Below are 17,409 nucleotides of genomic sequence, written 5' to 3' on the forward strand. Positions count from 1 at the left end.
AAAGAAATGCTTAGTCTATTATCATTACAATGTCTACTATGCCATTATGGCCATAAAAGAAACAATTAGTAGTTGATGTTTTTTAGTGTATGATTTGGGTGTGATCTAGCAGGGCCAGCTTTGGAACTTCAGGAGAGATTTGGACAGGACTTGGATCATCACAAAATGTAGCTTCTGAACTTTAAAATTAGTTGTTTAGAGTGGTGTCACCAAGACTGCAAATGCTCAAAAGTTTTCTGCCAGAGTTCAGCTGTGTGAGAAAAAACACGATTGTCTTTCATAAGGACTGATCATCGATGTTTTAATTTTTGTTGTATTTGGTTAATTTTCCATTCAGAAGAAAAATCTCTAAAAATAATTAAGGCTTATATGTTCTTGCCATTATTGAGGTATCTTGCTGTTTCTGATATTTTAACCTATCTCTATGAGGGCTTTTTCTTTTGACACCTCTGGAGGGATGAGTAAGTTTGGGGTTCTGTCATGTTTCATGATGAATTGGACCACATTTTTACGCTAAAATTCCATTGCTGGCAAATACTCAAAGGGACAGTGGACTGTTGTTATCCGAAGAACCTACTGCAGTTGAAGAAATGAGGGTTGCAAACATAAATTGAAAGAATACATCAAAAGGTCTAGTCAGGAGGACTTCTAGTGCAATCTAGGGTGGTTCAGTTCCCAAAGTACACATCATGGGATTTTAGCACCAAACCTGTTTAACCATTTTGAAAGCTTTTTTGCCAGAACAATGAAGTTCTTGCTCAAGCATTAGAGGGAAAATCGCTCAAATGACTGTGCCAGCCAAAGTCCCTGATAATGCCAGAGATAATGGGTTTGCCTATGATGTTGACAGTCAGATACTACTAGCTTAAGTTGCTGGTTGTCTGCCATCAGAAGACCCTCAGATATTTAAAACATCTGATTCCTAGCAACTTCTGCATCATGGGTGAAAAGCAAATAAATATCTAGACACATACCATCTCCTATCTATAATTCTGCTTTGACAATGGTCTTATGACACATATTTTTTAGGGATTATTTTCAATAATGCTTACTGATGTAAAGCATTCTTAGCCTGCACTCTTGCAAGGCATTATCACAATAAAGATAAATGTGTAGAAGATCACTATGTTTGGTTTCATTTATTGTAGTAGTTGTGGTTAAAATGTATGTCACGCTGCTGTTTCAGATCACAGTGTTAATTCTGAAACTTACAATAATCATAGGTGGATTATATCTGCATCTTTTCAAATAGGTGATGGAATATATTTCTGTGCTGTTTTTCCCTAAAGAAAAAATAAAGATAAAAGGCAGGAGTTTCCAGTAACATTGCAAAATTTAGTTGTCAAACTATGAATGGAAATTGCCATTATGGGGACTGTGTGTTTACTCTTATTCTTCATAAAAACTGTAGTGAAAGTGTATTCAAGAAGAAAGGAATTTCTTAAAAAAAAAAAAAAAAAAAGTAATGTCATAGTAGATGAGCAGTGATTCAATGTAACTAAAACAAATATTAATTGAAAATAACCCTGGAATACAGAGAAGGAAGTCTGTACGTGTTTGGTGAACAGCGCTTACCAGACAATGCTAGTCTTGCAGTTTCATGATAAAACTTAGTGTGATAGCAGTATAGAGTTACTGACTGTTAAGCCATGGCAGATTTTGGTAGTCCACCCTGTATTAAAATGTTTCAGCATGTATCAGCAAGCTCCACTGCCCAGTAGTCAGTGGGATCGCTTTTTTGAAACAAATACATATGACCCTCATGACTGCGCACGTATCTGTGGTGAGATATCACAGAATCTGTAGCCAGAAAGGAACCATTACTAGTAAAATTGTTGAAATTATTTCAGTTTCATTTGACCAGTTTATACCGCCCTTCACCTTTTCTCAACCCCACACATTACTTTGTTAGGTTGGCCAGTCCCACTGTAGACAGCTTTCAAATGTAATGGATTACAAGCCAGTTTGTTATGTACCAAATTCTGCATGGGCTTGCCAGGCTATTGGAGTGGCTCCCACTGGTACCATCCTGAAAAGGCATGGAAACGTTTGTCTCCACAAATGCAGTAGCCTGCGTTGTCAGAGTTTAAATTAGTCTGTTCACTGAGATAGTACCTACTGCATAGTCTCAATGTAAGATGAGCCAAATGTAAGATCAGCCAAAATTAGAATCTTAAGACTTTCTGACTTGCAGGGTAAGAGTTTGGGTCTAGACAATCTCCATCATTATCCTGATGTATTTGTTCAGATTTTGTTGGATTCAGAGATTTATTTTGTACACATAATTCATAGGTTGTTTTGTCACAACTGAGCAAGGTGTTAAAAGTTTCCTATCTGCTGCTCTGGTGTAGTTAGTGTTTTCATCCTATATATTGCAGATATTTTACTACTGTTCAGAACAGTGAAAATCTGGTGAAAAGCTGGTCTTCCTCCATATGCTGTGGAATTATTCAAGTTGTACTTGTGAAACTTCTATCTCTTCCAAATGTGACTCATGTATGTCATCCTGTGGCTCTAAGAAGATCTGTTTTAAATAAGTATGTCCACTTTGAAAGATACGTTATTGCTGAGCCATTTTCTTTAAAGTCAGTGTTACTTTGTAAGGGTTAGGCTTCCCCTACTCTTCTACTCTGTAAAGATCTTCTATCCTGCATATCTTAACTGTCTGAAATAAAATTTCCTTCTGTCAGCTTTTAATGTCATGTGAGCTTCATCAAGCAGGTAATTTCATGTGGGTGGATGTTGCGTGATGGTTAGAGCGGTCATTGGTTCAGAAGAAACAGATCAGAAAGGATGCAAAACATTGTAAAGCCACTCTCAAGGAATCAAACACTCAACAGAGTGGAGACTTAAAAGTGGTGCTTTGTTAGGAAGGCATTAAAGACCTGCTACTGCTTTGGGATGTGTGAGGAAACAGGTAGATCTCCAGGAATCTGAATTAAGAAGGTTACATCACAGCATTACTTTGTCCTTGCTATCTACTCTGAGACTGAAGAAATTATTTTAAACATTGTGGTGTAGAAGGCTAAATGTAAGAATTGACCCTGTTAACTTTTTTTCCTTCTTATCCTCAGCTGCTTACTGTTAAGAATTTTCTTTTACAGAAACTGACCCTACAAATTAATATTTAAGGTAGTGCTGCATGCTTTTGACTGTCTTCAAGAGGATCAGTCAGTACCAAATGCACTCAACTGATTACAAGTATTCGTATGCATTTGCAATGGTGTGTTAAAAATTCAGTCCTGGGATGGATTTCATTGCATCATTATCTGCAGTTTTTGCAGCCACATGTGTTTCCTGTACCTTGCTGCAAACTTTGCAAATTTTTACCTTCATGTGAAGTTGTTTCCTCTGTTTGGTAGGCTCCACAGAGACAATGTTTTTCATTTCTGGTAGAGAAATGTGTTTGCAAATAATTTAGTCCAGGTTATCTCCTAATTTTATAGATGCTGTTGATGGGTTAAAGTTTGTATTATCTGGTGGATTGATGTGGAGGAACCGTAAACAAGTGAAAGAAGGCTTGCAAAAACTTTGTACCGTGTTAACATAAGGCTGTATGCCCCTCAAAGTCACCAGTTCATCTTAGCAGGGTGATAAGTACTTTGTATGATAACCTTTGCTTTGCTCAGTCCCCATTACTGCCTCTGTGTTGATGTTCCAGATTTGTGCACAGCCAGTGTTTCTTGTATTTTTGGAGGAACTTGGCTTCCAAGTGCCTGATCTTTTCTTTTCTTGTCCCCTTCCCCAGAAGAAAACAACTTCTAGGCTTCTGACTAGACCATCTGGACTTCAAATCCCTTTGGCCGATGGTCTTATGGAAAGTACTGTCAGGCTGGGAAACTCAGAGGAGCCTTCCATCAGCCTGGGAACTGTGGTCTGCATAGCTTGCTTAAAAATCAGTGGGCTGTTTTACCTGGTATTGAAAGAGGAATTAACTCACTGAATCTGAGGGAACAGCTGTCCGAGAGGTTGATGTTTCTCGTGGTTGATGTGGGACTTGATAACTCTCTGGGATTATAGTGATATAAGCAGTGTGATGCGCTGCAGAAGGCCGGCCATGGCAGCACAGAGGCTTCAGAGGAAGGTTGATGAGACCTGCCAGGACTCTGAAGAGCTCCCAGTCACACCAGTGTGTGGGAGGCTGGTTGCGAGCGTGTAGCTTTCCCGTGGAAGGGAAGCAGTGAGCAGTAGCGAGTGGCTGGGCACACCCTGGCTTTGATAGCTACAGATGGAGACCTAAAAGATTGCAGGGCCACAGTCCAACACCAGCACATGTAAAATAAGGCTCAGGATTTAGATAACTCTGTTCCAGCATACTGACGTGTGTGGCCACAGTCCAACTCCAACACATGCAAAATTAGTTTCAGGATCATTCCAGCATACTGAAGCCTATGCCTAAACCAGTTATTGCCACAAGCTCAGCTAAATCAGAGGAGAGCATTCAAAATAGTGTTTTTTCTCTCTTTCTTTTTTTTTTTTTAGCCAGTATAGTTCAGATGAAAAATTTTGTATTTTTGTAGTAGAAAAGGAAAACTGGATTATTGATATAGCAGCTCCATAGGCAGCATTTCATATTTTTATAGCCCACAAATAGCATGTTATATTATCAGTGTACTTTAAGGCTATTTTACAAAACATAGATACAGGTTGACCTAGTAATGTATTTTTTGAGATACATCATTAATATAAAAAAATTAATGAGCCCATTCATATAATATCATGTTTAAAGACATCATGGTCTCACTATGCCCACAATACATTGTTTAACCAATGAGAGAAAAAAAAATACCAAACAGTTAAACTATCCCTTCTCAAGATTAGAAGTAATGGATTTAATCAATATTTTTTCCATTATAGCAAAACTCATGTAATTAACATACTTTATTTATAGAAAAAGTGTGTTAGTAAAATAGACTCAGCAGTTCAGAGTTGCTCGTATTTCTTGAAGTACAACTCATTTTTTTGTGAAATGGGGAAAGTTGGAAACGATACTGAAGTGGCACGCACCAAAGAAGTTAAATGAGAGAAAATTAGTTACAGAGGTATTTGTATTAGGTCAAAGCAATTGTTTAGTTTGAAGGAGCACTGGAAAGTAAAAAGTAAGAAAATACAGATACTGGAGAAGTCTATGCTATCATAATCTATCCAAATGTAACACACACCATGACATTATTCACTTTTTGGAGACTCTGTCAGCACCTCTTTATTCAGTAATCTATAAATGAAATTACAGTCTTTAATTCTTTCTCATTTTGTTGAGGGGGAAATTAGTAATGTGGCTACCTGTACAGTTGTTTTTATGTTACTGATTCTATTGTTGGTTTCTTTCTTACTGGCGTCTACAGAAAAATGTTCCTTTGAAATTTTAAATAATTTACATTTTTCTTTGTTGGAATGAGGGCCTGTCACCGGCACTTCTATGCTGATTTTTGCCACCCTGTAATAAGATAATGGATAGGGGTTTTCTTAATCAATAGTATGCTAGAACTTCTCCAATGGCACCTGATGGTCTGAGAGCTACGTATAGTGTAGGCAAGTCTGTGGTTCTGACTTGAAAAAAAAATGATTTGTTTGATTTTGGGATGTGTTTAAGCCCAGCAATTCAGGGTGCAACTTGACTAGTGCGGTTATTAAATATTTCCATACAAGTGCTCAAAAGATTTAAAAATATATTAATGCATTTTGAAAACTATGTGGAGTTGGGTGTTAATTTGTGCTTTTTTAAAATCTCACAGACTCTGCATTGTTGGGCACATGGGAAGAACCTAGACAAAACAGGTTCAGTGCCACCCAGATTCACCGTCTTTCCTGCAGTTTACTGACAACATCTTGAAGTTTCTTCACAGTGTAGCCTGTACACTGTGCGAAATGGTTGTGTTTCTCCCACGTGTAGTTTAGGAATGAGATAAAAGTCATAGTGAAGTACACCTTACCTGTTTGGTTTATAGGTATGTAGAGATGCTAACAAGTGGAAGAAACAGGGTAAGTATGGACGCAAGAAGGAGGCAATATATTCATTCACAGAAGTCCAGTTAGCGGTTATTTTAGTTGATTAGCTAGCAACTTCATTTTCTCCCTCATGAAATTGCCTCCACAGATCCTTACTTCTGGAGCTTAATCAGCAGTAGCAATCCATCCCAGGAGTGGGAGATCAGGAGTACTTAATTAAAGAGGGACTGTAAGGCAACTCTCCCAAATTGGATATCTGATCTAGCCTTGGCATCAGGAGAGCAATGCTAGGTAAAAGTGTTTATCAAGCTCCACATAGCCACTCTGCAAATCTCAGAGATGGGAATATGATGCAGACAGCCTGTAGAAGCTGCTATAACCTGAGTAGTGTGGGCTTTAAGGCCATCTGGTACCTGAACACCTGCCTACAAATAACATGTACAAATCCAAAAGGTGGTCCAGTTGGATAGCTTTTCTGCTTAGATTCCCCACTGGAATTTTCTCCAAAAGCAGTAAACAATCTGTATGAAGTGTGGAAAGACCTCATCCTCTCTGGTCTGTAATCAAGTGTCCATTTTAAATTTAGGTGACAGGATCAAAGCCAAAGTCAGTCAAAGGTTTGGGTAAGAAAACTAGTGAGGCAGGCTTACATGAGAATTACAGACCACTGCTGGGAGCTAACATCACTGTCAGAAGTATAAATGAAGACCAGACTAAATTTTGAGGGTAGATGACAAAGAACATCAGCAAAATACAAAGGAAAGACCCATGGGTACATATTTAAGCTCAGTATTGCTGATCCAGAGAGTAAATATCTGCTTTGCTTACGAAGGTGCATGTTATGGACAGAGAAGTATAATAAGGTGTTCTGGCAGCTTAGATGTGCACTTCTGAAGAAAGCAAGAACACTCAGAAGTTCATCACTGGGAGTAACTAGTGTTACATTAAAGATTGCAAACAGACCCATCGTTCTGAGAAATGATGAACTGCATCCTCTTCTAAAGCATCCAGTTTTCCTGTGGAAAGATTATACAAGTCTAGAGGAATTTCATGGACCTCATCTGGCAAACTCAGTGATTTGGGATCTAAATTGCTTTGATCTATACAGTCAAATTAAGGAAGTGGGATTTCAAAGCCATGATTTTGGAACAGCAGAACTGAAAAGCCAGTGAAGGAGCTGGATGGTGGAGGAGTCTTGCATGTGAAGAGTTTAGGAAAGAAGATAGCAAGATTTTGAAACAAATCAGCAAAAATGGTATTAGAGGGAATCAGGTAGTGATCCACAGTCATTTGCTGTAAGCTCACCTCTCATTGGTTAGCTGGAGGTTCCAGGATCCAGCAGTGATACCATAAAAGTGAAGACTGCTTAACAAAAGACAAGCACTCTCATGGCCATTCACAGTGTAGTTATGAGGTGTGTGACTTAATTGAAGGACTTTGCAGAGGTCTGACTGCATAAATTACAACTTACACCTCTTAATGATACTATTTGCTCATGTGCGTGTGGTTTTAGAATGGCCTTAAAAGTCGTGAGCACTGGAAAAGATGAAGAAGTTTGATATACCTGCATGTGCATATATTCAAAATCTTCAGCACTTTTTTTTCCATCTCATTTTGATTCAATTTTATCAAAACTAATATTTCAATAATATGCTAAGGACCTGATTCAAATGTGAGTGTTGAAGTTTCATTGAATTCAGTAGGGCTGGAGAGGTATACAGTAGTGAGATTAAAGTTTTAAGCTTACTTCTTCTCGTGCTGAGCTAAGAATATGTGTGATTGTTTGCAGGATAAGGATATTTAACTGTAATCTTCTTGGGGCATAGACCACATTCCATTGATTTTGTACAACTAAACTCAGTATGGCTGATTAATAAAACAGTAAATGCAGAAAATGAACGATTTTGTGTTTTATTAACAATTTGCATTTCATATTGTATTTAATTTTAAATAAGTATAAAAGCATACCCTCAAATGGTAAGATGTAATTGCTGATCATGTATCTCTTTGTTCCAGACACTTTTATAAAAGCGTATGTATTATGTATGATGTGACCTTCAAATGTCATGAATGCGTTGTGCAATAAACTGTCAATATTTGTGGCTATAAGGTACTAGATGACTTTTACAATAATTGGAACAGCTTTATTAAAAGCTTGGATCACTCAGCTGGTTAAAGAGAAAGACACAGGCCAATGTTCATCTGGGAGTTACCTTCTGCCAACTGCTAAATGAAAGATATTGTAAGGTGCTTAAGATGTTTTCTTTCTTTCTTTCGTTCCTTTTTTTTTTTTTTTTTAAGATACAATTAAAAAGGTCTCGTGCAAAAAATGTTCTCTCCAAAGAGTCCTTTTTTTTCAATATGCTTAATTTTCCATCCAAACTGAGCTCTGTAACTTAATGGCAAGTAACCAACCCTGGTTTTTAAGTACTACATCTGATTTTCTGTGTTTTGGTCATGCAATTCTTCAAATCAGGCAGCTAAAATGATGTACTCAGAAACTGTGTTTGAACTTTGATTATCTTAAAAGATTTTAAAGTTTCGGAACAATTTGAAAAGTAGACTGCTAGGAACTCCAAACCAAAAATTCTGTGGGGAATTTGGTTAAAACAAAAGAGAGGATGAGAAAATTTTGTGATAAACAAAAGCTGGATTTTGGGTAAGTGTCTATTGGTGTCTCTTTCTGCTGTATATAAAGCCTCTTGCGTCTTTCTCAGAATGAGTACCATGGTGAAAAGCAATAAGACATAACCAACATTTACATATTGTCATGCAAAGTGTTTTGCACCCATGGGGTGTGAAAACCACCAGTCTTCAAGTGTCTCATGTGCTCCAGGTATGGGCTTTAGGTGTGTGTGCTGTCACCACTTCACCAGCCTACCAGTCACTAAGAAATTGCTTAGAGTTATGTTGACTCCATTTCTCTTGTGCTTGAAACAACACCTAGATAGTTCTGTTGTGGTTGTAATAATGCCTAGATAGCCCATCTGTAGCCCAGGGTATTGGCCGTGATTGCCATTTGTCGCCTTCTAAATGTTGCAAGTCTTGCCTCATATAGATGGTTATGGGCATTTTACTTCAGTTTAATTGAGATTATGTTTTAAATTGAAATCTGCTAGTGCACTAATCAGTAGCAGAGCCAGGACAGTTTGTGCCTTTTGTTTGCCTGTGCGGTTCAGAGGGCTGAGTGGGAAGTCTGATGTCAGAAGCGATATCTTCTTATTTACCAATGGAACCTTTGGTATAGTCTTTATTTTAATAATATGAACAATGTGAATGCTGCTTTCTCACTAGTAGGTCTCCTTTCCAATTCTCTTCTAAAATAGCTCTCTGTTTAAACAAATTCTCTGCCAATCCATATTAATGCCTAACAGTTTAAGATTCCCATATATGGTCATTATAAAACCTAAATCTCTGATGAAACAATAGGGACAGCAAGTTGTTCCTGACCTAAGACATTAGTAACTCTTTCCGGAGGCCTAAAATATAACTGTAATATTTAGTAATATTAGACTTTCTTTTTAAGCCATGAACTTCACTAGCAAAAAAGTATAGTGACATCTTCTAATAGGATTCTAATTTCAAATTAAGAGTACTGGGACAGATTCTGTTCTCAGATACATAAAAGCATTCTAGTCGAAGCTACCTCAGGTATCTAGAAAGATACAGTTAATTATACCCCTAATTATATTCCCGTTTTCCACTATTTTGAGTATTAGTAAAGCTTTCTCTAAGGAATGGGCAAGAATGGTAAAGCATGTTTTCCCAGAAACTTTGTATATCCTATACTGCTTCTCAGGGAATGAGGTGGTCGAGTCCAGGCATACTTGCATAAAGGTGTCAGCAGTGACAGCATTAACACACTGAATATCTTCTAACTCCCTTCTTGGTGTTTGATTCAGGATATAATTTTTCCTGCCACAAGATGGGCTAATCCAGGTGGTTTATAGATAATAAAAAAATAACAGTGGTCACTACCACTTCTAATTGCACCATGTTTCATTAGCTTTTACAGGCAGTTCTAAAGAACTACAAATATTTTGGATTTCAGAAATATATGAAAACCTGGGGATATGTGGCTTCTGGCCACATTTTCAAAGGGGGTCTTTAATAATGTCTGAAAAATGTGCAAGAGCAAACACATACTTGTGTGATTACCTATTTTGTGAGCTGATTACCTTTTCCGTGTGATTGCCAGTTTTTGGCTAATTTGGCAATCCTTGTGTCGACAAATTCCAAGTGACTTCATTGATAATTAGGCTGCATGAGGACTGCAGTTTAGCTCCTTTGAACACGAAAGTGAATCCTCTTTGTGAATCCCTGCACTTTCACATACACACAGCAAATAAATACTCTGGTAAAATTTATGGGACGTGTATGTAGACACTCCTTTGAAAATTTGGCTGCTAACATGACCAAAGTCAATGCTGCTACCTAAACAATGGAAAACAGGTTTCTTTTTACAAAAGTAAGCAATGACTTTCTAATCATGTTTAGAGACTCATCCCAGACAGATAGACCAGTCGTAAAGAACATATACGGAAATTTACATATGGTTGTGCGGGTAATTGCCACCTTCTGATACGGGTGTTAAAGTGAACTTTCTTTCCTTGCCTTTGTCCCATCAGAACATGTGCACAGTCAGCTATTAAGTGTACTTGAGGCATGGTGCGCAAAACATGTCCCTGTCATACCATCCCAGAAATGACTTCATGGCTGAATTCCTCTGTGTCCTGTGCCACTAAGCCCAGGCAGAGCATGCATTTTAAGCGTTTCAGCTGGAAGTCTCACAGCGGTTGCCTTCTCCTTATGATGACATGAAGACTGGTTTCATATATAGAACTGAATGTTGCTTTTTGCACTTCTGTCCATGACTTTTGCTGTTTTCGGAGTAAAAGGAAAGCTCAGTGAAAGTAAGTTCAGAGACAAGGCTGGAAGCCTTATGTCTAGCATGTGCATCTATACAATATTTTATGCTCTGTTCTGTTATTTCCTGCACTTGAATCAGGAAAGGTAGGGATGGGCAGGAAGACATTCAGGACGTAGACCTGCCTATAATGGAAGTAGATAGTAAAAAAACCAGTCTAATCACACATGCATCGAGTGCATATCATGTAGACCACATAACTCAGTGAACCACAATGGCTGTAAGATAAATAACTGTTCTCTTTCCTTCCTGATCTTTTATCCTCGGAATTGAGCAGCCCAAAGCCATAGCTCCAATACCAAGTAAATCATAAATTAATTTGCTGGGGCCAATCCTAGTTCTGGAGGTCTGTAAAACATTGCTACGGTTTTGCAGAGTTTAACAGAACTGAGAGTTTCTACTTAGGAAGGGGATCTCATTAGCAGGAGAAAGGGAACATCAGAGGTATAGAATACACGATTATTGGTAGAGCTGAAGATTTTTTTATTCCACACATACACTGTTGTTGGCATAGTCTGTATTCACCAGTTTGCTTCTTAACCTTTTCGTTGCCAATCTCTTCACCTTTTTGTGTGTCACTCTCCCTCCCCTTCACTTTCCATTGATTGCTTTAAGAGACTCAGTACAAAAAAAACTTTGTAACAGAGTCTGTGAGACTTAAATGCATTTCAAAGTTAAGCACATTTGAAACTTAAGTGCCTTGACAAATAGGTATGATTTACCAAAATGGGCCCCTAGTAAGAAGTTGGGGTAGCGTTTGATAGGGAGAGTCGGCAGCCTTGAACATGTCTTTTCATTGTTTGAAATAAAAGAACTTAGATGTAAAGCTGCTCATTCAGGTAGCCATGGCCTCCAGCGCTTCGGTGGGCTTTGTAGGCAGAGGAATTCAAAAGAAAACCCCTCAGCCCAGCTTTAAAGTCTTAGGAATGCTCTCACTGTGGGAAGAAAAATTCTTCAAGGTAAGGCCTCTGTTGGAGCAAAGCCTTTGGAGCTATCTACTGTATGTCTACTTAAATCTAAAAGAAAACTCTTCAGACCACCCACATCTTTCTTTGCTTCATTGTTGTTTTCAGTTTGCTTTTTCAGAGGGATTAGTGCTAGAGTAAACTCCATCGTCTCGCTGCCTTGAAAAAATTCAATTTTGTGTAAAGTGAAAATTAGACTCTTAAATCTGCAAAGTGAGCTGTTTATCTTACAAATTTATTCTTTTTTATTGGGCCACACATATTCTAGATAGAAAGATAAAAGGCAAATGGATAACAAGGCATCATTTAGAGTGACATATAGCAAAACATAACTAGTAGACTTATTTGGTAAATTCCTCCTGAGTGGCTTGTTAGCTTTATCTATATATTTATCTATAAAGCTCGTATAGTATTTATTGAAAACCAAAGTAAAATCCTGCAGTTTATCATCATGCATTCTGTACTTTGCACTTCAGCAAAATCTTTTTGCACTCAGGAATTCATTTTTTCCTGAAGCAGCTTAAGACATGATTATATACAACTTTTGGGAGGAAAGAAAAGGGGAAAATCTAAACTCTTTAGGAAGATTGCAGTTATAGACTAGCACCTATATGTGTTTTCCTGAACTAAAGACAAAATAAACTCTTGTGTTATGCTACTTTACATACTTGTGAATAATTCAAAATGACAGTTACTAGCTTTCTAACTTAAATGTCGTGCTTTAACTCTGCTGTTTAAGAACAATCAGAAAATGTCAAACAAGACTGTGATGTGAAAACTATCAGATTTTGTCTTGAAAACTAGCAATAGCTTGATTACATACAGGACTGAGATAAACATTTTTTATATGCGTATATATTTTAATCACTCTATCATCCCTTTCTTTCAGCTTTAAGCAAAATGGTTTAGAGGGACCATTTTATAATAAATAATGAAATGGCTGTTAGTGTTACCTTTTCCAGAAATGTGGTATTTGGGTCTGTGCTGCTGTGTGAATAGTTTTTATTAGAGCCAAATGTTTAAGTCTTTCTCATGTCCCATCACTTCCATTTAAAAGGCAATGCTGTGTAAACTGCACTATGTTTCCTGACAGCTTTAGTTACATATCAAATGGGTAAAGACAGAACATTTTTAGTCAGTAGTTTATGGTTGAAATAATCAAGACTCTGCATGCACATTTTAACTGTATGCTCTCCACCTCAATATAACACAGATAGCTCAGCTTTTGCATAAGTGTGTGATGACGTGTCCACTTGTATTGCACCTCTGTGACATACCAGTAGCATAAATCCAGTTCAGAATTTCAACATTTGCCATGGTACTTTTTGGTGAAATTGTAATTGACATGTATATGTGATATTACATGACCCTGTAAGTACAAGATGATAAATGAGTCTTGTGTGTTCTGAATAATGACATTTTTTAAATGCCCTGCATTTTTGCAATTTTTATGTCAGTCTTTTGTAAGTTATTTTGTTCATAACCTGCTTGGATAATAGCAGCTTATTCAAGATGGCTGAGAATGACTGTTTCTTTATATCAGGAGAGAGAAGAGATGTCCTGGAGTCTCGCCCATTGTATTACAATGCAAAGAATAAATGTAGCTGTGAATACTGAAGGAGAAAAGTCGGGAGCTGTGGATGAGAGGGAGACGAATTCTCCCTCATATGGCCAATTTTTTCCTTGCCTTTCCCATGATATTGGGTCACTCACTTGATCATGTGTTGTAACTCCAATGCTGAAATGTTGCAGAAAGAAGTTTATTAGCTTTGTGTGTAGACATCATCGCTGCTGTTCAGCCCCCCATCACTGCATTTCTGTTGTTTTGAGTGGTTTTAATATACTGTTGCAAACTTTTTCCCTCTAAAAGCACACATATTTTCACAATACTTATAAATTAAATAGATTCAACAAAACAGCAATCTAAAACTTTTTGGAAAAAAATTAATAGGAACTAAACAAAAGAAGAAATCAAACCAGATGCTGACACAGCTGTTTCTTTTCTTGTATAATTCAGTTCAATATAAAGGTACCATATGCTGCTTAAAATGATGATAGGAAAGATGAAATAATTTAAGACAATAACAAGAAAATACATGAATTGTCAGCATTCTGTCAGATTTAAAGGATGAAATAGACAGGTGTAGTATTGACATGTTTAACTTTGTGTTGTGTTAGCAGTTTTAGTGAGAACAACTTCTGACGTGCTGAAGTGATGTGAGAACATTTCTGTGTTGCAGACATTGGAGAAGAAGCTGGGAGATCTGCAGGAGTCCAGCAGCCAGCTTTGCTGAGAGACAGGAGCCTTGGTTCTGCCATGAAAGACTGCCCATATTGTGGAAAGACGTTCAGAACATCACATCACTTAAAGGTCCACTTGAGAATACATACAGGTGAGAGCGACAAGTGAGCGGAGCACTGTCGACACATGCCATGTGTGAGGGGGTTAACATAATATGTGGCTACCAGCCGTAATTCCCAGTGTAGGTTGGGACTTATTAGCTGGAGAAACTCTTTTGAGAAAGATATGTGACAGTCTTAAATAAAAGCACAAGGAATGTGTTGTTGGATAAAGACCACTTTAATAGAATCATCTTTTCCCAGTTGAGGTTATTTCTGTCTCCTTCTCTGCTTCATCACTGTTTCCTTCAATTACCCTTGTCCTTTAATAGGCATAAGCCTGTTGGTTTCAGACTTAGTTATACTAACTGCTTCAAAGGCCTTCCTTAGCATCTGCTTAGGGATTCTGTATGTTTTTTGCAGAGTTACTATTTTCGTTCCGTTTAGCATGCTCATTTTTAACCTCTCACTGTTCATATGAATACATCAGCTTCATAGATCAGCTTTTTTTTTTTTTCACTAGAACTCAACCTCTCTTAGTACTTGTAAGTAGTAAAAAATATTAGTAGCATGTTTTGCACGATGATATAACTTACCATGTTTAATTTTAGTAATAATCACAGAATTTTTACCCTACAGACACCTACTTCTGGTCTGGATTCTCTCTTTATTTTGGCATGCCACTCATTGAGTGGTCTTCTTTCGATATCACTAAACAATAAGCACTCAGTTTGAAATTATAACACCTTGTTTGCTTAAAAGTACATGTGTGCATGGCAAGATTCATTTAGAGACACAGTATATGTTTAAAAATACTTACTTTATCCATAATTAAAATCTGACATACAGTGTTGATATCTTCAGGTCCTGTTGGCATCACTAGATATTCTGGATATAGCTCTATGATACTGGTTTCTTCCAAGTCTTAGGTATTGTAGTAGTCTTTGCGGGGTGCATGCAAACCTGGAGATAGAGGATACATTACTTCTCTTTGGAAACAGATGTAGTGGGCACCATCATTGTGGGGTCATTTTCTTTTTAAGCCATTTGAAATGAATTTCAGAAATTTACTGCTACTTTCCTAATTGATAGGGAAAATAAATAGCATGAAGAAATAATTTCCAGTTGCACCTCCTACTTGAAAAATTTGACTTTTAATTTTTATTTCATTGAGGTACCAGATGAGCAGTATTTTCCTCCCTTCCCAAAATCAGCAGTCAAGTATCTCCTATTTGCTTGCACAGACGTAATACTTCAAGTTGGGTTTGCAAATATTAGGCCTGATTTTGAAAAACTGAAAACGAAGGCTGAAAATTATTTAAAGGAAAAAAAAAAAGAAATCATTGTTGAGATGGGAAAGATTGTTTGTTGTATTTTTATTCTTCTTTCTTTTGATTGTGGAGGAAGAGTAATCACACTGGTTTGATCTGAATTTTAAAATTTGGCACCCTAAGGTAGTTTTGTCTCATTGGCTTGCAAACCATTTAGGGCAGGAATATTCTTTTGTGTTGGACTATTTGTGTGCTCCCTAATGTAGTAGAAGTAAATAAATGGTAGTTATTTTAGTGGAAAATAATCTTGTAACCATGAGGTTGAAACAGTTTGACATTTTTACTGTTGGAGATGCAAAGAAAAATTCTTTAAAAGAACCTGAGGATACCTATCTCTCCCTTTTGCTTGATTAGACAGTGGTCATTTTGTTCTTGTTTTAAGGGTGGCAGTGATTATGCATTTGGTATTTGTGGCTTAGAACTAATGGAAAGTAAATTAATTGCAATGGAAATATTCCATAAAACTTGCATATTAAAACTGACTCAATAAAATTAAAACAAGAAAAAATAAACCATGTATAAAATAACAAAGAAAAAATAAAGAAAACATCATACAGACTGTTGAAACAACATTTGCAATATATTTAAAAATCATTATAATTTTCAAATAGATAAAGATCAATTTCCATTAGAACATTGAGAACAAAGTAGTTGCTAATAATGACAAGAGTGTGTTTAAATGGAGCAATGTTTTACATATTGGAAATAATCCTAATAAATATTGTAAAAATGTAAATTTTCAAATTACTAGAGTTATTAAATAAAAATTAAGTTGCTTTGCAGTAAATGGAAATGATGTAATAGATATCAGTTATTAAACAAATATTGGTTAGCTCATACTTATCAGGGACAGTTTCCTGCCTTTTATGTCACACTTTGTCTTTATTATATGCCTGGATCATATAACTGACTGATAAAAAACACTTTACTGTGTTTCTCCACTACATTAACTCAATTACTGTTCTTGTTCTCACAGCACCTGTTTGTTAGAGATGAGCTCAAGCAGTTCAGCAGAAGTCAGGTTCCTTTGAACATCTGTGGGGTTGGAAGCACACACGTTGGTTGGTTCGGTACGCATGCCAAGACAAGACCCAAAGTCTGATCCAGCCAGGAGGTGCTTCTGTGGAAACTGGCCCAAAAAAAGCTAGAGAAGAATTAGCTAGCGGCTTCGGTTGCTTCTTTTTTCCATTGGATATTTTCAGGTTGCAACCTTCTCCACACTGAGTATCAGTTTCTGTGTAGTTTGCTAACATATAATAAGCTTCTGAAGGAAAGAACTAAACAACGCAAAAAACCCCAAGGTTTTATTTAGCATGCTCAGTGGAGTCCCAACACACAATTGTAGAGGATTTTTCTTCTTATCTAATTCAGTCATATTCAGCCAGGAAGACCTTTAAGAGGAAGATAGTAAGATACAATTTTTGATTGTTCCCGTATGATAAGAAGAAAAGGGTATAATTATGTGAAATCAGTTTCTCTTCTTTCTTTCTCTAAAAACAGTTGAAGGACGGAGATAATTCCTTAGAGGAAGGACTCTCAGGGCAAAATGCTTCAGAGCCTTGGGTCTTAGAGAGGACAGACATTAGAACTGTTGTAGAGCTCCTGGAGATGATTTATGTGACCAGTGAGCAGAGATGAGCTGATGGTCCTACTTCCTCAGAGCTACCTACTGCAGCTCACAGAAACTCACTGTGTGAAGAGATGCAGAAACAAGGGCAGAACAAGGATGCACCAGTAGTGCAGAGTAGACATGTGGGTGGACTGGCCACTTTGAGCGTCAGGCTTCCTGGTTATAAAATAATATATAATACAGTAGAGAAGGTTATAACACAGAAGACTTGGAGATCTTCAGACTTAGTGAAAAGGCAAACCATCTAAGTATCCCAAACCCATAATG

At 37.2% G+C, this 17,409-nt stretch overlaps 1 protein-coding gene across 1 annotated transcript in view; it reads left to right on the forward strand.

The window, feature by feature from the left end:
• The window catches only part of ZNF536 (zinc finger protein 536), a gene marked incomplete at its 3' end in the record, with an annotated part of 182,786 nt that overhangs the window by 36,296 nt on the left and 129,081 nt on the right, over positions 1–17,409 (forward strand). The window contains exon 2 of the mRNA XM_082062540.1: positions 14,082–14,234. Within this exon, the coding sequence (XP_081918666.1) occupies positions 14,082–14,234 (153 nt within the window). The remainder of the gene's footprint in view (positions 1–14,081; positions 14,235–17,409) is intronic.

This window comes from Streptopelia decaocto (assembly GCF_964273445.1).
Source record: "Streptopelia decaocto genome assembly, chromosome: 11".
Taxonomy (NCBI): Eukaryota; Metazoa; Chordata; class Aves; order Columbiformes; family Columbidae; genus Streptopelia; species Streptopelia decaocto.